This window comes from Balaenoptera musculus, chromosome 13 (genome assembly GCF_009873245.2).
Source record: "Balaenoptera musculus isolate JJ_BM4_2016_0621 chromosome 13, mBalMus1.pri.v3, whole genome shotgun sequence".
Classification (NCBI taxonomy): Eukaryota; Metazoa; Chordata; class Mammalia; order Artiodactyla; family Balaenopteridae; genus Balaenoptera; species Balaenoptera musculus.
In genome coordinates this window covers 38413243-38440562 of record NC_045797.1, presented here as the reverse complement: position 1 = coordinate 38440562, position 27320 = coordinate 38413243, and the positions used below count along the sequence as shown (strand labels likewise).

The following is a 27320-nucleotide window of genomic DNA, read 5'->3' as shown; positions in this document are numbered from 1 at the left end:
GCAAACCCCACCCGGCCTCCCAGGTCGCCCCATCGCCAGCGCCGTGGCTCGGACCCTTCTCCTACCCACCGCCGCCCCCAACCCGGGTCTCCTGGGCCCCGACCCCTCCCCTCCTGGCCCGCACCCGCCTCGGGCCCAACCCCCTCCCGGGGGCGGGCTTCCTGAGCCCAGACACCCCCCGCCCCCTCCACCCTCCGGGCCCCGCCCCGCGCCCCCGCCCCTCGGAACCAGCCCCGCTCCCGCTCTCCCGGAGCTCCGCAGCGGGGCGAGCGGGGCGGGCGGGGCCGGGTGGCGCAGGGGGCGGGGATTTCTGGCACTTTCTGGGCGCTGCGAACGCTCTGATCTTGGGCTCGAAGGCCGGAAACGTCGGCGACTGAGCCGTAGCGCCTCCGCAGCCCTTCCTTGTTCTCCGCTGAGGCCGCGCCGCCGCGCAGACATGGCCAAGTGGGGCCAGGGGGACCCGCGCTGGATCGTGGAGGAGCGGGAGGACGGGACCAACGTGAACAACTGGCACTGGTGCGGCCGGGCAGGGGCCGGGGCCGCGGCTTCCGGGCCTCCTCCCTCTGGAGCCGGCGGGCGGGGCGGGGGGGAGGACCCTCTGCGAGCGCCCGGCGCCCTGTGCCCCGGGTGCAGGGGCGGCCGGGTGTCTCGGGGCGCCTCCCGGGCCGTGGTGGGCCCCGGGCCGGGCCCCGGGCCGGGGAAGTGGGGAGGGTTGGGGCTGCACAGGTGCAGATGCTCGTCTTTAGCCTCAGGGCTTGCGGAGCCCTTGGATCCTGGAGACCCGGGGTCTTATCTGCACCGGCTCTGGGACTTCACTTTCCTCTTTTTGAAAGTTGGGTTGGGTCCCAGGAATAGAAGTCATTCTTGACTTACCGCTTCAGCTTCGGCAGTCTGTGACCTTAGAAGCTCTCCCCGCGCCGCCCCTCCCCCCCAGCCCCTTGAAGTTTTGGGGAGTTAAAATGAAGGTAGAAAGTGTGTGTGTGTGTGTGTGTGTGTGTGTGTGTGTGTGGTACGTATGTATTGGAAAGAACAGGAATTTGGATCACAACTCCACATCTAACTTGATGAGTCTCTGGTGAGCCCTGCCTTCTAGGAGTTCTAACTAGTTACCCATCCTTTTTCTATCTCATCTGGAGCTTGGGCTGATTTCTGCCCCTCCCTCTTCAGTCAGAGCTTCAGGAAGTGATGTTCTCTGCTCTGCTTCTCTGAGGGCTGTGCTACCTCAAGGCCATCAAGGTGATGCTGAGGCAGGTCCAGGGCAGAGCAAAGCCTTAGCCTGTGAGGGCATCCTTCCCTGGCTTGGGGTTGGGAAGAGCTGACCTCTCCTTTCCCAGCCTTGTCACCTTGGACACTTAATGGACTTCTCTCTGCTCATTTCCACCCCTTAAAATGGGAACATTATTTGGGAAGATTGTATGAGATAGTATCTGTGTGAAAACACTTGATAATTTGTCTTATTAAGATAAAAGTTATTTCAGTTATAATTACCTTTTCATGTGGCCCAGGCTTTACCCCTCCATTTCCACCAGGTGAGATTTCGAGACCTCCTTTCCCCCAAATAAACCGGTGTTTTTAAGACAAAATACCACCCAACAGCTGCTTCAGAGGAATTGGGCTGATCTGGACTGGGCCAGGGCATTACCCTGATTCCCCAGGGTGGGCGTGTGGACACCAGTGGGGGGCTTCCATTCACGGCTCTGCCCTTCTTCTGGCCCTTGGCAGGACAGAGCGGGATGCCACCAGCTGGTCCAAGGGGAAGCTCCGCGAGCTCCTGGTGGGCATCGCTGTGGAGAATGAGGCTGGCCGTTGCGAGATCAGTGAGCTGAAGCAGGTGGAAGGCGAGGCTTCCTGCAGCAGCCGCAAAGGAAAGCTGATTTTCTTCTATGAGTGGAACATCAAACTGGGCTGGAAAGGTAACAGGGTCCTCCAGGTACGGGTGGGGCTGGGGGCTGTGTTGGGGCAGAGTTGGTTGATTCCTTAGTCATTCATTCAACAGATATATTTAGAACTCCTGCTATGGGCCCCTGAATTGGTGTTTGGAGTTCTGGACGCCCTTACTGCACGTGGAGTTCCTTGTCCAACCAGCTGTGGGCTTCCCTTTCTCCCAGCACTCAGAGCTCTTTAGGGCTCTTAGCTGTCAGCTGGACTCAATCTGCCAGGCACTTGTGAGCACTAGCGTTTCCTGGAGCTGCTGCCTGGAGCACTCTTCCCCTCGATAGGTGCCTGCTGGCTCCTTCAGCTCTTTCAGGTTTGCATCCTGAGTAAAGCCATCTGTCTCCATTCTCTTAACAGTTTCAGATCCCTTCCTTGTACTGTTTCCCTCCCCTGCTTTATTTCTCCCCAAAGCACTGATATTTGGCACACTACATATGGTTACATTATTATTGTTCTGGATTCCCCTTTCCTCCCCATTCATCAGGGCAGAGATTTTTAAAAATATCAGCTTTATTGAGATATAATTCACATACCATACAGTTCGCCCATTTAAAGTGTACAATTCCCTGGTTTTCAGTATGTTCACAGAGTTGTGCAGCCATCACTACAGTCAATTATAGAACATTTTCATCTCTCCCCCAAAACCATGTACCTGTTAGCAGTCACTCCCCCAGTCCTTGCAACCTCTAATCTAATTTCTGTCTCCATGGATTTGCCTGTTCTGGACATTTCATATGAATGGTATCACACAGTATGTGGTCTTTTGTGAGTAGCTTCTTTCACTTGACATAATGTTTTCAAGGTTCATCTGTCTTGTAGCATGTTTCATTCTTTTTCATTGTTGACTAACGTTCTGTTGTATAGATGTAGCACATTTTGTTTATCTGTTCATCAGTTCATAGACATTTTGGTTGTTTTCATTCTTTGGGTCTTTGGGTCAGGGATTGATTGGTTTTGTTTCCAGATCACTGTCTGAAACGTTGTGTTTGTTGAATGAATAAATTTCTCCCGTGGTGCCTGGCTCCTTGCTGGGTGGACAGTCTATACTCAATAAATATTTGTTGAAATAACCATGGATATGAAGACAAAGGGAAAAGGAAAAGGAGGAGAGAGGGCAAGATCTGGTTCTGGAGGATGGTGCTGTGTTTGGGCCTCAGCTCATGTCAGCTCCTTTCTTGAGAGTTTGGGTTAGAGAGCTGCCTGGTGAGCTGTCCTTGGGCCTCTGTCCTAGTGGCTGTCTCGCTAACTGGAGCCAGGCCAGAGCCCAGGGAATGTTCAGCGAGCATCAAAAGCAGTCCCACTTGTGCCTTGAATCCTTCTGGCTGGGGGTTTGCTCTCAGTTGCTCCCTCAGTGGCTGTTCTTGGCTGGATCATAGCAGGGTCTGGCTCCTTACACATCCAGCTCCCCAAGACAGGGGCTCTGAGGTCCCCAAGGAAACTCATGGTCTTGTGTCTCTTCCATCTCCCTTAGCTCACAGCATCAACCAGCTCCTTTGTAGGATAAGACCCAGCAACTCCCAGGCAGCAGCCAGAGGGCAGACGGAACAGGGCTTCCCTGACCCCGTGTGCTTTCTCCTCTAGTAGTTAGTCCTAGAGGTGGCTAGTGGGACCAGCTGGGGAGGAGACAATACTCTGGTCTTCCTTTTTTTTTTTTTTTTTAATTAAATTTTAATTATATTAATTTTAGCTTTTTCAGATTTATTGAGATATAATTGATTTATAACATTGTATGAGTGAAAGGTATACAACATGATGGTTGGATATATGTGTATATTGCAAAATGATTTCCACAATAAGGTTAGTTAAAATATCCATCACCTCATATAGTTACAATTTTTTTGTGTGTATGTTGAGAACTTTTAAGATCTGCTCTCTTAGCAATTTTCAAGTGTATAATACTGTATTGCTTACCCTGCTGTACATTACATCCTCAGAACTTACTCATCATATAAGTGGAAGTTATATGTGCCCTTTGTGTCTTTTGACCACCTTCACCACCCTTCCCTCTGCCACCTTGCAACCACCAGTCTACTTTCTGTTTCTGTGAGTTTGTTGTTTTTTTTTTTGATTACACTTATAAATGAGATCATACACTATCTGGTTTTCTCTGACTTATTTCACTTAGCATAATGCCCTCAAGGTTCATCCATGTTGTCAGAAATGGCAAGATTTCCCTTATTTTTTGTGGCTGAATAATATTCCGTTGTGTAAATATGTCACATTCTCTTTATTCATTCATCCATCGATGGACGCTTAGGTTGTTTCCATGTCTTGGCTACCATAAATAATGCTGTATTGAATATCGGGGTGCAGATATGTCTTTGAGATAGTGATTTTTCCTTTGGCTATGTATCCAGAAGTGGAATTGTTACATCATGTGGTAATTCTATTTTTAATTTTTTGAGGAACCTCTATACAGTTTTCCATAGTGGCTGCACCAGTTTACATTCCCACCAATAGTGCATGAGGGTTCCCTTTTCTCCACATCCTCACCAGCAGTTGTTATCTCTTTTTGACAGTAGCCATTCTAACAGGGGTGCAGTGTTATCTCTTTATGGTTTTGATTTACATTTCCCTGATGATTAGTGATGTTGGACACCTTTTCAGGTACCTGTTGGGCATTTGAATATTTTCTTTGCATAAATGTCTATTCAGTTCCTTTGCCCATCTTTTTAATGGTATTTTTTTTTTTTTTTGCTATTGAGTTGTATGATTCCTTACATATTTTGGATATTAACTCATCAGATATGGTTTACAAATATTTTCTCCTATTCTGTAGGTTGCCTTTTCATTTTGTTGATTGTTTCTTTTGCTGTGCAGAAGCTTTTTAGTTTGAGTAGTCCCTAGACCAACATCAAGGAGCTTTTTCCCTGTTTTTTTCTCTAGGAGTTTTATGGATTCAGGTCTTACATTTAAGTTTTTAATCCATTTCAAGTTAATTTTTGTGTATAGTGTATATTTTGTGTATAGTGTAAGATTCATTTTCATTCTTTTGCATGTGAATATCCAGTTTTCCCGGCACCATTTATTGAAGGTAGTATCTTTTACCCATGGAGTATTTTTGTTTCCCTTGTCATATATTAGTTGACCATATATGCATGGGTTTATTTCTGGGCTCTTGATTCTGTTCCATTGGTACATGTCTTTTTTTTATGCCAGTGCCATACTGTTTTGATCACTCTTGCTTTGTAGTAAAGTTTGAAATCAGGAATTGTGGTGCCTCCAGCTTTGTTCTTCTTTCTTGGGATTGCTTTGGCTATCAGAGTGTTTTGTGGTTCCATGTGAATTTTGGGATTGTTTTTTCTACTTCTGTAAAAAAATGCCACTGGAATCTTGGTAGGGATTGCATTGAATGTATAGATGCCTTTGTGTAGTATGGACATTTTTTAAAAATTATTTATTTATTTATTTATTTATTTTATGCAGCGGGTTCTTACTAGTTATCTATTTTATACATATTAGTGTATATATGTCAATCCCAATCTCCCAAGTAGTATGGACATTTTAACAATATTAATTCTTCCAAGACATGAACATGGGATATCTTTCATCAGTGTCTTATAGTTTCCCATCTACAGATCTTTTACCTCCTAGGTCAAATTTATTCCTAAGTATATACCGTTTTTGCTGTTATTGTAAATGGGATGTTTTCTTTATTTCTTTTTCAGATAGTTCATTGTTAGTGTATTGAAAAGCAACTGATTTTTGTATGTTGATTTTCTGTCCTGAAACTTTACTGAATTTATTTATTAGTTCTAACAGTCTCTTGGATATTTTTGTATATATGATCATGTGCTATGCAAATAGAGGTAATTTTACCTTTTCCTTTCCAATTTGGATGCCTTTTATTTCTTTTTCTTGCTTGATTGCTCTGGCTAGGACTTCCAATACTGTGTTGAATGGGAGTGGTGAGAGTGGGTACCCTTATCTTGTTCCTGTTATTAGAGGAAAAGCTTCCAACATTTCACTGTTGAGTACGATGTCAGCTGTGGGGTTGTCCTATATATTGCCTTTATTATGTTGAGATATGTTTCTATTATACCCACTTTGTTGGGAGTTTTTATTATCAGTGGATGTTGAATTTTCTCAAATGCTTTTTCTGCATGAATTGAGATGATCATATTATCTTTATTTTTCATTGTATTAATGTGATGCATCACATTTGACTTGGGTATTAAACCGTCCGTGCATCCCAGGGATTAATCCCACTTGATCATAGTATTTGATCCTTTTAATGTGCTGTTGAATTCAATTTGCCAGTATTTTGTTGAGAATTTTTGCATCTATATTCATCAGGTATATTTGTCTGTAATTTTTTCTTTTTCTTTTCTTTTTGTTTTTTTGGCCACACTGTGTGACATGCAGATCTTAGTTCCCCAACCAGGGATCAAACCTGGGCCTCCTGCAGTGGAAGCGCAGAGTCTTAACCACTGGACGGCTGAGTAACCGTGTAATTTTTTTCTTGTAGTGTCCTTAACTGGCTTTGGTATACTGGTAATGCTGGCCTCTTAAAAATGAGTCTGGGAATGTTCCCTCTCTTCAGTTTTTGGGAAGAGTTTGAAAAGGATTGATGTTAATTCTTTAAATGTTTGGTAGAATTCCCCAGTGAAATCATCTGATTCCGGTCTTTTCTTTGTTGGGAGGTTTTTTTGTTTACTGATTCAGTTTCCTTAATCATAATTGGTCTGTTCAGACTTTCTAGTCCTTAATGATTCAGGCTTGGTAGGTGATATGTTTCTAGGAATTTATCCATTTCTTTTAGGTTGTTCAGTTTTATAGCATAAAATTATTAACAGTAGTTGCTTATTATCCTTTGTATTTGTGTGGTATCAGTTGTAATGTCTCCTCTTTCATTTTTAATTTTATTTATTTGGGTCCTCTTTTTTTCCCTTGGTTAGTCTAGCTAAAGTTTTGTCAATATTGTTTATCTTTTCAGAGAACCAGCTCTTTGTTTTATTAATCTTTTCTATTGTTTTCCTATTCTCTGTTTCGTTTATTTTATTTTATTTATTTATTTTTTTGGCTGCATTAGGTCTTCATTGCTGCGCACGGGCTTTCTCTAGTTGCAGTGAGCGGGGGCTACTCTTCGTTGTGGTGCACAGGCTTCTCATTGCAGTGGCTTCTCTTGTTGTGGGGCATGGGCTCTAGGCGTGTGGGTTTCAGGAGTTGTGGCACGTGGGCTCAGTAGTTGTGGATCACGGGCTCTACAGCACAGGCTCCATAGTTGTGGCAAATGGGCTTAGTTGTTCCACAGCATGTGGGATCTTCCCGGACCAGGGATTGAACCTGTGTCGCCTGCATTGGCAGGCAGATTCTTAACCACTGCACCACCAGGGAAGTCCCGTGTTTCATTTATTTTTGCTCTAATCTTTATCCCTGTTTTAAATTGAGATATAATAGACATATAACATTATATTCATATTGCATTATAATGATTGTATATTTGTACACATCGAGAAATGGTGACCACAATAAGTCTAGTTAACATTCATCACCATACAGTTTTAAGATTTTCTTTTTTCTTGTGATGAGAATTTTTAAGGTTTACTTTCTTTCAAATATACAATATAGTATTATTATAGTTACCATACTGTGTATTACATCCCCATGACTTATTTTTTATAACTGGAAATTTGTACTTTTGACCACTTTCACCCGTTTTACCCATTCCACCAGCCCCTGTCTCTGGCAACCACTAATCTGTTTTCTGTATCTGTGACTTTGGATTTTTTTTTTTTTTAATTGCTGTATCCGTGCACCTTCTTTTTTTAAAATTAATTAATTTTTGGCTGCATTGGGTCTTTCGTTGCTGCACGTGGGCTTTCTCTAGTTGTGGTGAGTGGGGGCTACTCTTCGTTGTGGTGCACGGGCTTCTCATTGCAGTGGCTTCTCTTTGTTGTGGAGCACTGGCTCTAGGTGCGCAGGCTTCAGTAGTAGTGGTGTGTGGGCTCAGTAGTTGTGGCTCGCGGGCTCCAGAGTGCAGGCTCAGTAGTTGTGGTGCATGTGCTTAGTTGTTCTGCAGCATGTGGGATCTTCCAGGACCAGGGCTCAAACCCGTGTCCCCTGCATTTACAGGCGGATTCTTAACCACTGCGCCACCAGGGAAGTCTGACTTTGGTTTTTGTTTTGTTTTGTTTTGTTTAATTTATTTTATTTATTTATTTATGGCTGTGTTGGGTCCTCATTTCTGTGTGAGGGCTTTCTCTAGTTGTGGCAAGTGGGGGCCACTCTTCATCGCGGTGCTCAGGCCTCTCACCACTGCGGCCTCACTTGTTGCGGACCACAGGCTCAAGACGCGCAGGCTCAGTAACTGTGGCTCACGGGCCCAGCTGCTCTGCGGCATGTGGGATCTTCCCAGACCAGGGCTCGAACCCGTGTCCCCTGCATCGGCAGGCAGACTCTCAACCACTGCGCCACCAGGGAAGCCCACCGACTTTGGTTTTTTGTTTTATTTTTTTCTTTTAGATTCCACATATAAGTGAGATCAAATAGTATTTGTCTTTCCGACTTATTTTATTTAGCATAATGCCCTCAAGTTCCATCCAGGTGGCTACAATTGGCAGGAGTTTTTTTTCTTTTTTATAGCTAAATAATTTTCCATTGTTTGTATGTACTACATTTTCTTTATCTGTTCATCCACTGATGGACACTTAGGTTGCTTCCATGTCTTAGCTATTGTAAATAATTCTGCAGTGAACATGTGGATGCATATATCTTTTCAAATTAGTGTTATTGTTTCCTTTGGATATATACCCAGAACTGGAATTGCTGGATCATATGGTAGTTCTATTTTTGATTTTTGGAGGAACCTTCATACTGTTTTCCATAGTGGTTGCACCAATTTACATTCCTACCAGCAGTGCACAAGGGTTTCTTTTTCTCCACATCCTTGCCAACGCTCATTATTTCTTCCCTTTGTAACACATTACTGACTGGGGGATTTTTGCAGAAACTAACGCCTGTGGCTGGCAGTTTGTTATGTAAGTGAATATTGAAACACCTGCGTTTGAGTAAATATCAACAACTTTTTTTCACTTAATGTATTTATTTGAAACTTAGTACATGTCTTACTAAAGCATTCTATTATTTCGTTAGAGTGTGATAGGCAGTAAAGCAGGCACCTCTGTGCAGGGGAAAGAACATCTATTACAAATATACTTTTCACTGTGCTTTCTCCTGGAAGAGCAGATTCTACACTTTGTGGTGGCATTTTTTATTAGTCCTGTGGGTATTATTTCATATAGAATATGTTCTTTTATTTTACCTGATAGTCAACAAGGTGAATCTTTGTGGAGGGGCTCTTTTAGAAATGCCACAAGAAGCACCAGGTGCGGGACTACCACTGCATTCACCAGACTGGTCAGTTACCCATTCTCTAGCTACTGCTAAAAAAAATTGTTAAGTCATTCTATTATGTGCATTAAGGCTACAATAAACTTTAAACGCATAGAATAAACTGTAATTACTCAAACAGAAACCCACTTTTTTATACCATTTTCGAGTTTTCTGGAGGATATTGAAGTTTGCCAGATATTGATCAATCGATCAACCCCTTTCATATATTTTTGTTGTGTTTTGTTTTTGATGTGATTCTATTTTTTAAAAATATTTATTTATTTGGTTGCACCAGGTTTTAGTTGCAGCAGGTGGGCTCCTTAGTTGCGGCTTGCAGGCTCCTTAGTTGTGGCTTGCCAGCTCTTTAGTTGCGGCACGTGGGCTCAGTTGCGGCAGGCGGCTTCCTTAGTTGCAGCTCCAGGGCTCCTTAGTTGTGGCATAGAAACTCTTAGTTGCAGCATGCATGTGGGATCTAGTTCCCTGACCAGGGATCGAACCTGGGCCCCCTGCATTGGGAACACGGAGTCTTATCCACTGTACCACTGGGGAAGTCCCTCATATATTTATTATACTCTAATATACAAGTGGGCTTAGTTATCTGATGGCCAGTCCTCCTGTCTTCTTTTCCTGTAGATGTTATGGAGGCATCATGAATAGTTGTCACCATGCGGACTAGCCTCTTGTCTTTCCATATAAGAAGAATCACTTCTCCCTTCCGTAAGAATGTCATTTCTCTCCCTGTAGATTTTTAGATTTCTCCTTTAATTGGTTTGGTAGACCACAATTCTCTCTTATAGTCCCACAAACACTCTGGTTTTATTTTTCAACAGTATTTCAGATGTGGACACACTGTTGTAATAATTGTCTTGGTACATACGGTGCTGTGAACCAAGATAAGGTTGTAGGACTGATAATATTGTTTCTTGCAGTTTCTTTCCTTCACCTGTGTAAATCTCAAGGTAGCATATATATCCAGTTTCACTTTCGCTAACCATCCTGACCAAAATTCCATATTTTGTAAGTTCTCTGGGATTATAGGTTTTGAATCTGAGTTGTCCTCTCCACTTTATTGTTGCCTCATCAAGTGATAGCTCTTGTTTGTATATAGATCGATTGAAATTTCAGTAGAAAATAATCCAAAAGAGGTTTAACTTTTGAAATTCTGTCTGTAGGAAGTGGAATTTCTGAGTTATCATTAAAGTGAAGAGCCGTCATTATTTGTTTGAACCTTATTCTCATCAGAATCTTTGGAAAGACAGGTGTTTCAAGTAAGGGATCAGTCAACCAATATTCTTTCCAGTGTGACTTTCTTATTTGTCCCATCAAAATTATTAATCCAAGAAACTTCTTCGTGTCACTATTGGTTACATCAGTCCATTTTAAAGCCTTCCCATACTCTTCATATGATTTTTCATTCTGTTGGTGATACAAGTTTGTTTGAGAAGCGACCAACTTGAAAAAGTTATTGCCAAAAAAAAAAAAATTAATTCTGTTATGTCACTAACACTTTGCGGGTTATTACATTCAGTAGTTACACCTGACACACCTGTAAAGTCTTCTAATTTTCATGAAATGTCTTCAATCCACTCTTCTGTAGAAGCAAAGGAGCATTCTCCAGCACCATGAGTTTCATTTTCACTTTCTGTATCAATCAGTCACTAAGGTTTTTTGTCTTTTTGTTGGTCTGATATTCACATCGTCTGAATCAACTATATTCTGAAGAATTATCATCTTCTGAGACACTAGTATATATGTTGCTCAGACAATCAGAGAAAGTATCTGCATAAAATTGACCAAAAAATTCTTCACTCAAAATTTCACGTGTCATTTTTGAAAATTTTACAGTTAATAAACTTGCATTTATAATATACACAAGGTTGGAACAAAAACCTAACAGAGAAATATGTGAATGATAATGACAATCATAAGTTGATTAATGAACCCTCGATCAATTTTAAGCTCTAACAACTTTGCAAGGTGATGTTAATTGTATCACTCTCTAAAAATGTATTGATATGTCTCCGGTCAATAACGTTCAGGTAACAAAAGACATATTAATACATCTCTGGTCAATAAGTTGTTAATAAAAGACACTGTAACAGGTGTGAGGTGATATCGCATTGTGCTTTTGATGTATAATTCCGTGATGTTGAGCACCATTTCATGTACCTGTTGGCCATTTGTATGTCTTCTTTGGAAAAATGTCTCTTCAGATTTTCTGCCTATTTTCTAACCAGATTGTTTTTTGTTATTGAGTTTTATAAGTTCCTTATATATTTTGGATATTAACCCCTTATCATATACATAATTTACAAATATTTTTTCTCATTCAGTGGGTTGCCTTTTCATTTTGTTGGGTTTTCTTTGCAGAAGCTTTTTAGTTTGACTAGTCCCGCTTGTTTATATTTGCTTTTGGTGTTAAATCTAAAAATCACTGCCAAGACCATTGTCAAGGAGCTTATCACCTATGTATTCTTCTAGGGTTTTTGTGGTTTCAGGTCTTAGGTTCAAGTCTTTAGTTCACTTTGAGTTAATTTTTTGTGTATGGTGTAAGATAGTGGTCCAGTATCACTGTTTTGCTTGTGGCTGCCAGTTTTCTCAACATCATTTATTGAAGAGACTGTCCTTTCCTCACTGTATATTCTTGACTCCTTTGTCAAAGCTTAATTGACCACATATGCATGGGTTTATTTTTGGGCTCTCTATTCTCTTCCATTGATCTGTGTACCTGTTTTTTATGCCAATACCATACTCTTTTGATTACTATATCTTTATAATATAGTTTGAAATCAGGAAGTATGATGCCTTCAGCTTTGTTCTTTTTCAAGATTGCTTAGGCTGTTTGGGGTCTTTTGTGGTTGCATACAAATTTTAGGATTGTTTGTTCTATTTCTGTGAAAAATGCCATGGAATTTTAACAGGCATTGCATTGAATCTGTAGATTTCTCATTACTTCTTTTCTTCTGCTAACTTTGGGCTTAGTTTGTTCTTTTTCTAGTTCCTTGATGTGTAATATCAGGCTCTTTATATGAGATATTTCTTTTTTGTTGTTGTTGTATGAGTTTATAGCTACAAACTTCCCTCTTAGAACTGGTTTTGCTGCATCTCATAAGTGTTTGTGTTTACATTTTTATTTGTACCAAGATGTTTTTAAATTTTCCCTTTGATTTCTTTGAGCCATTAGTTGTTCAAGAGTATTTTAATTTCCATGTATTTGTGAACTTTCCAGCTTTCCTTCTGTTACTGATTTCTAGTTTCATAACATTTGTGGTTGGAAAAGATACTTATTATAATTTCCATCTTTTTGAATTTGTTAAGGCTTGTTTTGTGGCCTAATTTATGATTTATCCTAGAAAATGTTCTGTGGGTGCTTGAGAAAAATGCATATTCTGTTGCTCTTTGATGGAGAGCAGTATATGTTTGTTAGGTCTATTTCATGTATAGTGTTGTTCAGAGCCGATATTTCCCTATTGGTTTTCTGTCTGGATGATATATCCATTGTTGAGAGTAGGGCATTAAAGTCCCCAACTATTATTGTATTGCTGTTTATTTCTCCTTATAAGTTTTGTTAGTAATTGCTTTATATATTTAGGTGCTGCAGTATTAGGTGCATAAATATTTACAATTATTATATCTTGATGAATTGACACCTTTAGCATTATATAATGACTTTCTTTGTTTGTTTTGACCATTTTTAGCTTAAAGTCTTATTTGTCTAATATAAGTATAGCTACTTCTGCTTTCTTTTGGTTAATATTTCCTTGAAGTATCTGTTTCCATCCCTCTGCTCTCAGTTTATGTGTATCCTTAAAGCTAAAGTGAGTCTCTTATAGGCAGCATGTTGTTGGGTCTTGTTTTTTTTTTCATCCAGTCAGCCATTCTGTGCCTTTTGATTGGAGAATTTAATCCATTTATATTTAAAGTAACTATTGATAGGTAAGGACTTACTATTGCCATTTCATTAATTCTTTCCTAACTGTTTTGTAGATCCTATGTTCTTTGCTTCCTCTCTTGCCAGCTCTTTAGTCATTTGCTGCCTTTTTGTGCTGGTATGCTTTGACTCCTTTATCATAACCTTTTGTGGTTTTTCCTTTGTGGTTAACCTGAGGTGTATATAAAATATATTTATAACACCCTATTTAAACTGATAAATTTGATAGCATACAGAAATTTATACTTCTTCCCCCCCTCACATTTTAGGTTATTGATGTTACAATTTACATATTTTTACATTGTGTATCCAATAACAAATTCTCATAGTTATGGTTATTTTAAATTCATTTGTTTTTTTAACTTTCAATGTAGAGTTGTAAGAGAATTACACACCACCATTGCAATATTAGATCATCTGACTTTGTATATTTACCATTACCAGTGAGTTTTACACATTCATATGTTTTTATGATGCTAACTAGCATCCTTTTATTTCAGCTTGAAGAATGTCCTTTAGCATTTCTTATAAGGCAGGTTTAGTGACATTAAGCCCCCTCAGGTTTTGTTTGTTTGGGAAAGTCTCTATCTCTCTTTTACTTCTGAAGGACAGCTTTGCTGGGTATAGTATTCTTGGATGACATATTGTTTCTTTCAGTATTTTGAGTATATCATCCCACTGCTGGCCTGTCAAGTTTCTGTTGAGAAATCCACCTGTAGCCTTATGAAGCTCCCTTTTATGTGAAGAGTCACTTTTCTCTTGCTGCTTTCAAAATTCTTTTTGTTTTTGATTTTTGACAATTTAACTGTAATGTGTCTTGGTGCAGCCTTTTTTGAGTTCAACCTATTTGGGGGTCCTTTGGGCCTTATGAATCTGGATCTCCATTTCTCTTCTCAGGTTTGGGAAGTTTTCAACCATTATTGTTTTAAATAGACTTTCTGTCCCTTTCTTTCTCTTCTCCTTGTGGGACTTCCATAATGCATGTGTTATTTCATTTGATGGTATCACATGAGATCCATATTGTTTCTTCACTCTTTTTCATTCTTTTTTCTTTTTTGTTTCTCTGACTGGACAATTTCAAATAACCCATCTTCTAGTTTACTAACTGTTTTCTTCTACTAGGTCAGGTTAGCTGTTGAAGCTCTCTATTGAATTCTTCAGTACAGTCATTGTATTCTTTAGCTCCAGGAATTTTGCCGGCTTTGTTTTTTTTAATGATTTCTGTTTCTTTTTTGAACTTAGTTTGTTCATGAATTATTTTCCTAATTTCATTTAGTTGTCTGTGTGTTCTTATAGTTCACTAAATTCTTTAAGAGGTTTATTCTGAATTCCTGGTCGTATAGTTCATACATCTCCATTTCTTTGGGTCAGTTGTTAGAGCTTTATTTGGTTCTTTTGGTGGTGTCATGTTTACCTGATTTTTCTTGAGCCTTGATTCCTTGCACTGGTATCTGTGTGTATAAGTAAGTGGTCTCTTCTTCCACGTTTTACAGGTTTGCTTTGGCAGGGAAAAACCTTCACCATTCAACTTGGGTTATTGGATGTGTCAACTAGTAGTGTCCATGGGCAGGCAGGGCTTGCTGTCAGGGTCTCCAGTTGAGTGTGCTCTGAGGTCAGGGTAGGGGATTACCAGTAGCTGGGCTTTGTGGTTGGGTGAGTCGACGGGGCTCCATGTTTAAGCAGGGCTGCTGAGTGAGCTCCCTGACTGGGCAGGGTTGCTGGCTGTGCTCCATGGTTACGTGGGGCCATTAGCTGGGCTCTGCAGTTACCCTTGGTTAGGCAGAGTCTGTGGAACCCTGGCTGTGTTCCCTGGCAGGGTGGTGCCACTGGTTGGACTCTATGATTGGGCAGGGTTATGGACTGGGCTCTGCCATTGCTGCTGGTTGAGTGGGGTCTCAGGCTACGCTCCCTGACCAGGTGGTGCTGCTGGCTGGACTCTGTGTTCAGGCAGGGCTGCAGGCAGGGTTTCATGGTAGGACCTTGCCTCAGGCTGTGTTCTGTAACCAGCTGGGGACACAGATTGTGCCTTGAAGTTGGGCAGGTCTGCAGGCCTGGCTTCACCATCCATAGGGTGCTGAGTATGCTCAGTTGCTGAACAAGGTTGCAGGCTGTGCTCTCTGGTCAGGAGGGGCTTCCAGCTGTATCCTGCAGTTGGGGAGGCTAGAGACTGTTCTCTGTGGGGTGGGGTCTCTGCTGGGCTCTTCATCTGGACAAGGCCACAAGCTGTGTTAAGCAATTGGGCGGGGCTGTAGGCTGGGTTCCGAGGCTGCCCACGTTCTCTGGTCGGGCTTCCTGGATGGGCAGGATGGGAAGCGACACTCAGCAGTTGAGTGGAGCTATGAATTTGTAGGGCGGTAGAATGGGCTCCACAGCTGGCTTTGGCCTGTTGCCTGGGGACCCAAATCAGGCAGACTTGCCAGCTGAGCTCAGCTCATGCACTGCTGCAAGCAGGAACATGGCCCATCCAGATTTGAGCACTGGTTGCTGAAAGCCCTGCCCCCCTTCTCCATCCCTGTCTGATTCCCAGTGGTCTCCATGAGTTGAGACCCCAGCGGCCCTCCCAGGAAGCATCCAACAGTGCCGGGGGACCTGCATGTCCACCTTCTGCCCTCTTTTCCTGCTGGAAAAACTGCAGTGGGGCCCTCTCAGTGTGGTTCTGTGTTGGCCTGGCGCAGGGGCAGTTTGGTCAGAGTGTTAAACCACTCCTCATACCCTTCTAATGCAGTCCTTTTCTGCCTCTGGTCCAGGAGAGCGTGCAGCCTCACCTCTGGGTTTTGGGATTTTCACAGTGGTGTCTTGTCCATGGATAGCAGCTGGTTGGTCTTTTTGTGAGGGGGACTGAAGTCGGGAATAACCTATGTCACCACCTTGATGTCGTCATTGAAGTCAACACTCTGGTCTTGAAAGAAATCAGCTGCATAGAGTCCACACAAACTTCCCCAGGCCACACCTCCCTCCCCCACTCTTTCTGTGATCAGAACTCAGTGTCCCTTTTTGCCTTCCTGTCCCTTTTGTGACTCCTCTTCAAGACAGCCCTTTCTCCTGCTTTGACTTGGTAAAGAATATTGGGGGATGAAAGAAGAAACATTGGTTAACAGAGCCGTTTACTCCAGTCCCGTGCTTCCACGTGGCCCCTGATCGTGTGTGCACTTTACTTGCCAGGTTCTTACCCCCGCCTTCCTAGGGTGCTTACCTGTGATGTGGGCCAGGGGAGCAGGGTCGGTTTGGGCGCGTGTGTTGTGGGGAAGGCTTGGCCCTGCCTCGTCCCCACGGTGGCGGTGCCCTGTGAGGAGGGTGGGCTGTTCAGTTAGGCAGGGCAGGTTTATGTAAACTGGCTGTTACTTTGTAATTGAGGAACGTATTTTGCTCATTTTAGGTATAATTAAAGAATCTGGTGCGAAGCACAAGGGGTTGATTGAAATACCCAACCTGTCTGAAGAAAATGAAGTAGATGACACTGAGGTGAGGTATCTGATGGAGTTTCTTTCTATTCTTTTTTTTTTTTTAAATCAAGTTTCTGTTAGACATGTTGGGCATTTGAAAAACTGTTAATCGGACTGTGTGGTGCTTGTGCGGTAGTTTTGGTGAGCAGTGAGGGCTCGTTTGCCGAGGAGGATAGCTGTACCCTGGGGGCAGCGTGGGGTGGGAGAGTGGTGCAGGAGGAAGAGCACGCTGGGGAAGCCCTAGACCCCCGTGGACCAGGAGTCGGGCCCAGGCAGGTGACTGCACCCTCCGTGGCCTCCTCATCTGTGACACTGGGTTAATTCACCTTTCAGATACACGTGACAGTGTACATACTGGAAGGTGCTCAGGTATTTTGCACAGCTTGGTGAATGGGATCTTGCTGCTTCTCCTCTGTATCGTTGCTCCTTCCCTTCAATAGTGAAAATTCTCAGCTTTTCGCTGTGATCTCTCTTGGTTATACCACGTTTTTTAGTAAATTAGTGTGTGTTGCTTTTGACTGGCTCTTCTGGTTGTCTTGGGAGATAGAGCCTATGTAACTCCCATGCTTGGTTTACAGTTAGTGCCCTCTTTCAGCCAAAAGCTTGGTTTTGGGGCGAGACCATTTGTACAGCAGCTATATTTTCCAAATGAAGATAGTTTGATACAGGGTCTTTTTTGATTTGTGAACGTATTCAGTGTGAAGGCCTTCAAGATATAAAAACTAAGTTACACTGAGCCACTATGAGTTGCCTTTCTTAAAGGTTATAAAAGGCCGTAAAAGTGGGGCTGTCTCGGACATACCTTCAGACGTGTGGTTGCTGCCCTCGGGCTGTGATTTCACTTTGCTGTATTCAGATCCATCAGCTGAGAAGTGTTTCAGCAGCATATTAAACTGGTCTTTTAGATTCAGCCTGTGGTACAATAGTATTACAGAACAAACTCTTCAGATTAGAACTGGGGCCTGGGAGCAGGCCCAACTCAACCGAATCACAGGGACACTAGATTATTTCAAACCAACACCTCTTCGTTCTGAGACTACTACAGAGGCATCCCCAGAGCAGCATTTTGTTGCTTCCCTCTCCCTGTCTCCCCCTCTCTCCTCCTGTCCATTCCTTCCATCCTTCCCTCTTTTCTTTCCTCTCCCTCCTCCTCTCCCTTTCCCAACTCTCCTCCCTGACAAAAAAATGTAGCCCAAGACCAGGATGTTGGGAACTTGGTTTTCCTAATTACACTGGCTTTGGGGTTCTAGATGAGCGCTGTTCAATAGAAATATAATGAAAGCCACATAAGGAACTTAAAATTTTCTAGCAGCCATGTTAAAAAATTTAAAAGAAACAGATGAAATTAGTTTTAATATTTTTTATTTTACCCAAAATATAAAAATATCATTTTAACATGTAATTAGTATCAAAGTTATTAATGAGATTATTTTACATTCTTTTTTGGTACTAAGTCTTCAAAGTCTGGTGTATATTATTTTACACTTACAGCACATCTCAAATCATACCAGCCGCATTACAAGTGCTCAGTAGCCACATGTGGCTAAGCGGCTACCATACTAGACAGCGCATTTCTAGACCCTGTGAAAGCCATGGACTACATCATCAATATAATATATATATACACATAAAACGTATGCAAATTGGGGGGTTCACATTCTACGAAGTCCGTTCAAGATTTGGCCACCAACCAGGTCAATGGACCCTTGATTAAAAACCCCTTACATCTTCTCAAACTATATGAAGAAAACCTGTCACGTCTCTTACATCCACTTCTTTCCCTTTCCTCACCATCACAGATCCTTCATCCATATGTCCCAGTATTGTAAGATTACGTCAAACCAGATTTTTCTTAGGTTTGTATTTTTCTGATTTGTAGGTGAACGTGAGTAAAAAGAAAGGAGATGGGAATATACTGAAGGATCTTATGAAAACTGCAGGCACCGCCAAGGTCAGGGAAGCCCTTGGAGATTACCTGAAGGCTCTTAAGACGGGTAAAGAAGGCATCCCTTGTGAACTAGAGGGTCCCTTTTCCATTTACCCAAATAATGCTCTGCACTGTGGTCTGGATTCCCAAGTTAGGCTGATTTCCAAAGCTCTAGAAACAATTCTGTATGCTGCAGGATAAATTGTAGCCTGGAGGTTGAGAACTAGTCATGGGTTAGACCATAATTAGTGATTATCAGTATTTTACACAGCGTGAACCATTTTGCCTACAGAATTGTTGATAGTTTTCTGGAATGATAATTATTTTGTCAGTTGTTTTTATAATTATTTGTTTAATGTCTGTCTTCTCTGCTAGACTGTAAGCTCCATGAAGGCATGGAAGGAGCCTGTCTTGTTCACTGCTATATCTCCAGCATCTAGCACAATGACTGGCATGTAGTAGGTGCTTAATTTTTGTTGAATGAGTGAATGAAAGTGACTGCAGGTATTACAGGTGTAGTTGAGACTTATTTAATCCCTTCACTGTGTGGAATTGAGGTTATTGTCTTCTTCCCTAAATTAGAGAAGTTACCTGCCAGGTAAAATAGCCAGCAGGGCTTGTATGTCTGCATCTCATCCTTGGACTCTGCTGAGTATCTAGGCATTGACGTAGATGGGTTTGGGGTTTACACTTTTCCTACGAGATCACACACGCTGCTGGCCCACAGGCTTGAATACTGTGAGGCCAAGCTTTGTGAGGTGATGGTGAAGCAATAAGCCAAGTGTCTGGCTTTGACAGTAAGTGAAGGCCATAAAGCTATTAGTAGTTAGGTGTATAAAATGGAGCTTTTTGGAAAACAACATTTGGAAATTATGCTATTTTATCAAGAACTAGATAAAAGTGAGGCATTTGATAAAAAGAAAAGGATAAAAGGCAAATGCCGTGGAACTCAGGTTAATGATTAGTTTTATATGTAAAAAATACAGAATGGTCTTGAAATTCTCAAAACGCTATAGGAATTCTTTTTACAAATTATCAGTTCCTTTATAGTCTTATATACTGTTTTCAGTTTTCTGCCTTACTATTTGTGCTGAAAAGGAAAAAGTTCTTTATTAAAACCATTTCTCGTATGTTTTCTTTGTAGAATTTACAATGGGAATGATTTTACCAACCAAAGCTATGGCAACCCAGGAATTGACAGTTAAAAGGAAACTGAGTGAGACTACCTTGCAGGTATGATCTCTGGTGGCAGATGTGTAGGGAGGGGGAGAAAGGAAGTGCTTAATGAGAAGGCTTCAAAGCTCTAAACAGCCTTGTGATGATGGAGAACTATGAAGGATATTGAGGAGGGCCAGTTAATCCACCCTTGCATCCCTTGCCGTTTTGGGGGAAATGATGAAATGAGACTTTCATCCTTGATGGAAGGGATCCTTTTTGTGGGATAAATATTGAATTTAGTTCAAGACTGTTGTGAAGGCAGTGTTGTTTCGGTAGGCAACAAATAACAGCAGGTGACTTTGAGGTCACATACCACAACGGAAGAACCTTCTCTCCAGACTTTTGGAGGATTGGGAGGTTTTAGATCCTGTTCTTGGAATCTGGTGATGGGGAGTTGACGCCCTTTGCCCTTAAGTGCTGTTATCTTTCACCTGCTTATCTTTATGCTCCCTGGGTCATATTTACATGTCCAAGTAGGATTTGGGCTGTGAAGCCATAGCCTGGGAGTGGAACAGAGCTAAGGAGCACTGAACTGTTTCCAAAATAAAGACTAGGTAGGATTGGTGGTGCTAAAAAGGCTTTTAGTGGAAGGGATAGTGTGCGGGACATTTTGGTGTTTTACTAAGACTGGAAGACTGAATTTTTTGAATCTCTTGTCATGCTAATAATTATGCTTTGGAACCTTTTCTTTTGAGATTCAGGCCTCCTCTCCAGTGGCATTGGGTGTAAGGATTCCCACTGTGGCACTGCACATGACGGAACTGTTTGACACAGCTATCGAGCAGCTGTACAGAATCTTCACTGTGAAAGATGTAAGTCACATCTCAAGCTAGGATCTGAAATGCTGACATTGGGAGAAAATACACCTACTACACCACTAAGAACTGAAGCTGGTTCTTGGTTTCCTGCATGGCCGTGTTTTTCTGATTGAAGAGATCTAGAAATCTTTAGGATAGCTTGAGACGGGGAAGTTATCCTAAAGATTTGAGGGGGGGGAAAAGATGGGCATTTGGGGGGAATTTATCAGCATTGAGATGTTTGGAGCAATTTACTGAGCGTTCTTCCTCTGAAAGAGAGGGAGAGAAAGAGAAAGCTATAATTAAAAGCTATGTATTCACAGTTAAACAAACACAAACCACAGTAACTGTTATATTAGTACTTTACACTTAGGTTAAAAACATGATAGCATATGCTGGAATAACATGTCTATTGTATGTTTTGCTTGGTTAGTTGGTGCAAAAATTTTCTAAATCTCCTGCTGTATTAGAAGCTGAAAAGGGAAGGAAATTCCAAATGTTTGATGGGAACATCACTGGTGAATATGTAGAATTGGTAAGTAATCTTATAGGTTAAAGGAAAGTTAATCTGGACTGACTTCTGTTAATATTGCTTTATTCATTCTTTTTTTTAATGTGCTTTGGTTTTTATCTGAGTTCACAGAAACTTGACTACTTTATAAAGTTGGCTACAGGGAAAATAAAAAATGTTATATATACTAAAAGCTGAAGCTTTGGTTTCACAGTAATTGTGCAATGTTTATGATTTTAGAAGACACAAGTATAATTCCTCCCAACTCTTGGTCTAGAAGTTTCAGGTTTCTGCCACTAGGGTGTGTGTTGCCAAATGTCAGTTGCCTTGCCGTTGACATCAGCTCTGCATTGGTTGTAACGCTTCTGTCCTTGATGTTACTGCCGTTACATTTTGGCACTAGGGACAATGAATTCTCAATGGTGCTGGCATATAAACTGGAAGATGGGAGTGTACATTGTTCATTGATTACTTCTCGTACATAGGGGCTTTCATGAAAGGATTTGGTGTTTGTTGTAGTATTGTATGAAGTTTTAAAAGATGTTTTCAGTGGAATTTCCCCTTTGTTTTCAGTTAACAAATAAAAAGATCGTCATGAAATGGAGATGTAGGAACTGGCCAGAAGGTATGTTATTAGCATCTTTTGTTTTAAGTCCAAAAACGCTCGTTTTTTTTCCCCCTACTATGAAAATCAAATTAGTGGTACTGTATGGATACATTTTTCTTTTCATAATGCAGTAATGAGCTTTCCTTTTTGTCTTCCAGAACACTATGCAATAGTTGCACTGAATTTTGTGCCTACTCTAGGGCAGACGGAATTACAATTGGACTGTAAAGGAGTTCCTGTCTGTGAAGAAGAGAACATGAAATTCTGTTGGCAGAAGCAGCATTTTGAAGAAATACAAGGTTTACTGCAGCTGATCACCCTAAATGGTTGAGTTAGAAGATTTTATAAGGGCATTACTTTTTGTAAGTGGAAAAAGTGTAACGTTTACCTCTTCCCTCTTCCCTCTGTCATTCCTTTAAAAAAAGAAGAAAACAAATACTCTTAATCTATATTGGATGAAATCCATGAACTTAGAATTGAAAGCACTGTTTGAATCTTTACTATGACGACTAGACTCTGCACTGAGTTAAAAGCAAGCAATGTGAAATTAGGTATTTTACCTCCCATAGATGCTCCTCTGGGAACAGATTGAGTCCCTGAGTACAGATAGTTGAAGTGTCCCAAGCTAAAGCTTGTCCTAGCAAGCTTGCTGTTAGCTGTAATTTTAGTTCAGGAAGAAGACAAAAAATAAATGGCATGTTAATACTATTCCTTTATTTTACTTCAGGGTTTTTAAGGTGTGTAGCTCTTAGGTCGTGAAACAGTGGCATGCTGCATTCAGAAGCATGCTGAAGTGAGGGCGAGCTGGCTGTATTGTTATGCTTCTCCCTGCAGCAGTTATGCACTTCAGGGTGGTGAGGATTGAAAAGTCTATGGAAAAAGGTACTTTTTGGACTGCCACTATACTTCTAATGAAATAGAATATAATGGATAAGTAAGTAAGTAAGTATGTTCCCCCATTCAGTTTTCTCATTACTTTCATCTGAGAAGACTTGAAGCAAGGTATGTAAACAAATAAAAAGTCATCACAATCAGTTTAATTAAGTGCACAGAATAGCAATCAGTCATGTCAATAAAAATAAAACAATTATTTTTACATCAAGTGTGCTTTATTTCCTCCACAGGTATTCTGTTAAATAAAGCACCATTTATATACTGCCAGGCCACAGCTAAAGAGGATTCTTTACAGAATCAAATTTCTTGTGGTTGTTCCGTATACAAGTAAACTTAATTTTGATAATAAGAACCACAGCGATCGGAGGCAATCTGCCTCTATTATAAGGTACAAAACTGGCACAGAGGACACCATATTATACACAGTAAAAATGCTGTTAAGTTTAAATTACATTGTACAGGGCCAGGGAACCCTGTTCCTCCCAGACAGCCATATTAAATGAAAGCCACTACAGTGAACTCTTAATTACATAAAACATATTCATTATCTGATTGCCCTTTAGAAAGTATACTGAAGATGCAAATTTTTTCATCTGAAGTTCTGCCTGACCAAGAATTAAGCCTATAAATCTATCTTGCCATTCAAGCAGAGAGCACTGGACAAACTGAAGCACAAAAACAGAAATAAGCAAAACTTATACAAACAGCATTGGGGGTGAGGGGTGACCTTAAAAGTAGACATGCTACATCTAATGTCAAGAAGCAGCTTGGTTTCCTTTGCCAGATATCCTCGTGACCACATGGATTGTAGATTCAATGGTCCTACACAGGGTATCTAAAATGTCGTGCTGCTGCATGTGACTAAAGAGTCCTCTGGAATGGCCACAACTGAGTGATAAAGCAGCCTCAGGGTCCTGGGAGGGCAAAGCTTGACCGTCACAGCTTCTCAAGTCAGCTAAGTCAGACAGAACTGCAGAGAGAGAAGTCGAAGGGAACTCAGATTCTTCCTCAGCAAGGGTAGAATCCTTGGAACAGTGGAGGTCTTTAAATTCTTTACAGTCTTCAAATCTAACATTGTCGGACTGTTCTTCCGCATGCTGTGACCTGATATTTGACGTGTCTTCTGAAAACGAAGATGGAACTTCCATTCGGTATTCTTTAACAGAACTATTTTCAGGGGAAGGAAGATCTTGCTCAGTTCCTGGGTCGATAATTGAGGAGTCTCTTGTCTCATTGTCTGAAGTGCTAGTTGGGGTCAGGACCTCCCTGGTCTCCGTTTTCATGTCACTGATGCAGCTGTCTACAGTGTGCTCCTCGTCACTGCTAACGCGCCTTCTTTTAACAGGAGTTGCCCCTTCATCATCTGTGAAAAGGAACATCAAAACAAATTCTCTGAAAGGAGTCATTAAGATCATACTGGGGGTGGTTGTGGAAATTCTGTTTTTTAGCATTTATATTCAGGAGGCTCACACAGCTATTGTAAAGTCAGTCTTCTTCCCTTCTCCCACCCTAAAGTCAATATTTTATTAGTCCATAAAGCTAACCTTTAGTTTTTCTTTCTTTGGCTTCTTGCTCTTGGAGTGAGTTTCTCTGCTGCAGACAAGTCCTGCATTTGCTTAAAAGCTCTTGCAGAGTAGGAATTAGAGCTGGGTTTAATTGTTTGGGAGTGTGTACCGACAGGAGCAAAGCAAGTGCCCGCAAGTCCTACAGAAATCCAGATAGGAACACTTCAAATTCCAAAGCCAGCATTACAACCGTTAACTAAAGTTTAAATGCACATGTTTACTTTTCCAGGAATCCATCCTGGTTCCTCTGGTATTTTTAGAAGAATGTTAAAACTAGAAAGCCAGTGTTATACTACTATTTATATTTCATTGGTTCTAGGTCACTAATACCATTATTTTATGCACCACACCACTAATTAAGTCCGACTGAAGACCCAAATAGTGTTTTCTGAAAATGGAAAAGGGGGGAAAAAAATTACACAGGAATTTTAAAAGCAAACCCTGAATGATCCATGAGCAATTTAGGCCTCATTAATCTAGGAATCAGTTTTACTTGGTTTCTGGTGGATGTCATAAGGTCTTCCTCACTTAGCTCTGTAATCCGTTCTGGCATCTAAGCATTTTGTTACTTGGGAGGCTGCTGCTGGACGTGTGCAAGCACATGTTTCCAGGGTGTTTCATTATTCTATGACATGGCTTTTGTGGGAGTCTACAGAAGGCAACCAATTCCCTAGTTTTAACTGGCTTTGTATTCAGATTACTAATCTGACTTTCAGTCACTTATGAGTCGCAGGCACTAACAGAAACATCACAGGTAACATTTCAAAAAATGTGAGAAAGTAAAGGGAATGTCTCCCCTTAGTGGTCACTGCCCTTAGCATTTAATGACATTAGCTCATGTCTTCTAAGGTAACAAAGTGTGTGCTACATACATAAAAGGCAGAGTGAACACATTTTTATTTGGTTAGTTTTTTCATCATATGTGACTTCCAGAGTTTGAATAATAAAGTTATGTATATAGTAAGATCATACGAAGGCCAAATTTAGAGTTGATTTAAGGAAAGTTCTGAAGTACATGACTATTCCCTTGCATAGTTCTTACCCCATTTAAAGCAGCACTTGCTTTGGAAATTTCAACTCTGTTGGTGAAATCAGACTGCAGATTCTGATACTGATTTATCAAGTTTGTAATAAGGGTGCTGATCAAATTGGCACAGTTTGCTTCAGAAAACACCTGACCTTGAACCTGAAAAAGATGATTAAGAAAAATCTCCAAAAGACCAATACAATGAAACCACAATCACTAACTGGAAGTAACACGCTGAGTTTCCAACTTGTGACATACCTTTAGAAGAAAGTGTGTCATGAATGTGTAGACAATGTTGTTGTTCAGGAAAGTTCTTTCATCCATTAGGATACATTTTATATATTCTGCAAAAACGGGATCTTCACACAAAAGCTTGATGCAGTTTTTTGACATAGCCGACTGAAGTGGGGAAAAGAAGCACTGATTGGTTGAGCACTGAAATAACTGCAAATCTTAAATACACTGCTCATGATATTCATCCGAAGTCATTTAACATCCTACTGGAAAAGCCACTTTTTTTTTTTTTTTGGCTGCAGTTTGCGGGATCTTTAGTTCCCGGACCTGGGCCCTCAGCAGTGAAAGTACAGAGTCCTAACCACTGGATCACCAGGGAATTCCCAGAAAAGCCACTTTTACTTCAGTCTACTAAATTTTCAGTCACAGCAACTGTCCTCCCCATAAATTAAAATATTACTAACTTGGACTTAAATCGGTGACAGAAGAAGAGACTTGTAAAAAGTCTGAATGGCAAAACTGAACAAATATGTTTTATAAGAAATGCAGCTTTATTATCTAGCATTAAGAGTTAATAAGGACTGGACAAATAAGACTAACAAATAGGATGATGTTTTCGGGGAAAATTAATAGATAACCAAATGACCCACAGAGAAAAGACAAATTTTAAGAATTAGATTTACTCCCTAAATTGAGTTAAAACTTTCACTATATAATCTCATTAACAATAGTAATTTGGTAAATACCCTTCCGCCCCATAAATATCACAAAGGTAAACAGCAAACCTCTTTTCGTAATAATCTCACACAGAGAATTAGTGGGTCCCAAAATATGGAAATTGTACTAAAATTTGGTTTTCCTGTTTTCAAATGGTCATGGCTCTTAAACACAAGTAGTATGTCTTTGAGTAAATATATTCCCTAGATTATTTATATGTGTTTTTAATAATCATTTATATGGAAGAAAAATGGACTATTTTTAAAAATAGGACAAAGTTTAGATAATATGTACATCTATATACATATAATTTTATTAGAGTAAGCACTGTGGTAAGTAAACTGCTCAAGGTCACCCAAGAAATTAGGAGTCAAGTAGGACCAACACCCAGGTCTTCAGATCCTTGGTGTCAGGAAAACCTGCCTTATTCTACTGGTCATAGTCTCTGCCTGCTGCCTGTAGTTCTTGCACAGCACAGATGCTTCTATAGGGCTGGTAGGGGCATTGGAAGCCTTAGATGGTTTAACTTTAAGGGAAGTTTTGGGGGTGATGAATTCTGTGGGAAAAAAAGTCAAGAGAGTAGTACAGTGCAGAAGCAGATAAAGCAATAGGGAAGCAACAGGCAGTGGCAGAGTACAGAAACCAAAAAAAGCAACCAAAAAGCAAGAAGAATGAAAAGAGAGCAGCAAGTGAAGGGGCGGGGGGGGGGGGGGGGGGGGGGGGGGGGAGGGGGGAGCAAGAGATTTGTTGCAAATTACTGAATAAACCACTCAGCTCAAAAGTCAACCAGCAAGTTGTTTTCTGAATGTTTACTAAGTACTAAACCATATGATTAAAGTATATACTAGCCTATCAAAGATTCCTAGTATAGAAAACAAAATGAAATTTCTTTAGGAATAGAGATGACTCAAGAGGATTTCATGGTTTGGGACAAGGAGGCAGAGAAGCAACTATTACAGTATCATGTGACACACATCCATTAGGAGAATATCCAGAGCACAACTGCCTGGGCAGGAGACTGGACCAGACTCAAAAGTATTCCAGATGCTAAATGTGGGTAAAGGTTTATGCCAAAGGAATTAATCAACTCATCTTCTGGGAATGGGGAGATGCACTCAGGCAAGAAACCATTAGTTTTTTTCAGGGCCTGAAGAGAGTGGGGATTCCTTATGCCTGATC

General features: G+C 41.1%; 2 protein-coding genes across 9 annotated transcripts in view; one reads left to right on the top strand and one right to left on the bottom strand.

Annotated features, from left to right (window-relative positions):
- The first annotated feature begins 352 nt into the window (after positions 1-352).
- LOC118905946 (activator of 90 kDa heat shock protein ATPase homolog 2) lies at positions 353-22620 on the top strand. Of its 2 annotated transcripts, none has more exons than XM_036873006.1 (9): positions 353-516; positions 1723-1913; positions 16578-16663; positions 18524-18638; positions 19716-19804; positions 20491-20601; positions 21020-21121; positions 21671-21722; positions 21863-22620. In XM_036873006.1, exons 1-9 carry the CDS (start codon positions 437-439, stop codon positions 22033-22035), a joined length of 999 nt encoding a protein of 332 aa, XP_036728901.1. In that variant the 5' UTR covers positions 353-436; the 3' UTR covers positions 22036-22620. The 2 variants fall into 2 exon arrangements, with proteins under 2 accessions (XP_036728901.1, XP_036728900.1); XM_036873005.1 differs by having other exon boundaries at positions 20485-20601.
- Positions 22621-22723: 103 nt separating this feature from the next.
- Positions 22724-27320, bottom strand: part of USP34 (ubiquitin specific peptidase 34) — a 236854-nt gene continuing 232257 nt past the window's right edge. For 5 of the 7 annotated variants that reach the window (XM_036872997.1, XM_036873001.1, XM_036873003.1 and 2 more), the window contains 4 exons: positions 25449-25589; positions 25206-25349; positions 24143-24302; positions 22724-23961 (listed from right to left, as the gene is read on the bottom strand). In XM_036872997.1, coding sequence (XP_036728892.1) covers positions 23354-23961; positions 24143-24302; positions 25206-25349; positions 25449-25589 — 1053 coding nt within the window. In that variant the 3' untranslated portion in view covers positions 22724-23353. The remainder of the gene's footprint in view (positions 23962-24142; positions 24303-25205; positions 25350-25448; positions 25590-27320) is intronic. The other 2 variants (XM_036872999.1, XM_036873004.1) reach the window with 2 other exon arrangements.

Coding starts and splice junctions, on each gene's coding strand:
- LOC118905946 (XM_036873005.1), top strand. CDS start 437: ATGGCCAAGTGGGGCCAGGGGGACCCGCGCTGGATCGTGGAGGAGCGG. Junction 18,639..19,715: donor CCTGAAGGCTCTTAAGACGG/GTAAAGAAGGCA, acceptor TTTTCTTTGTAG/AATTTACAATGGGAATGATT. Junction 19,805..20,484: donor TGAGTGAGACTACCTTGCAG/GTATGATCTCTG, acceptor TTTTCTTTTGAG/ATTCAGGCCTCCTCTCCAGT.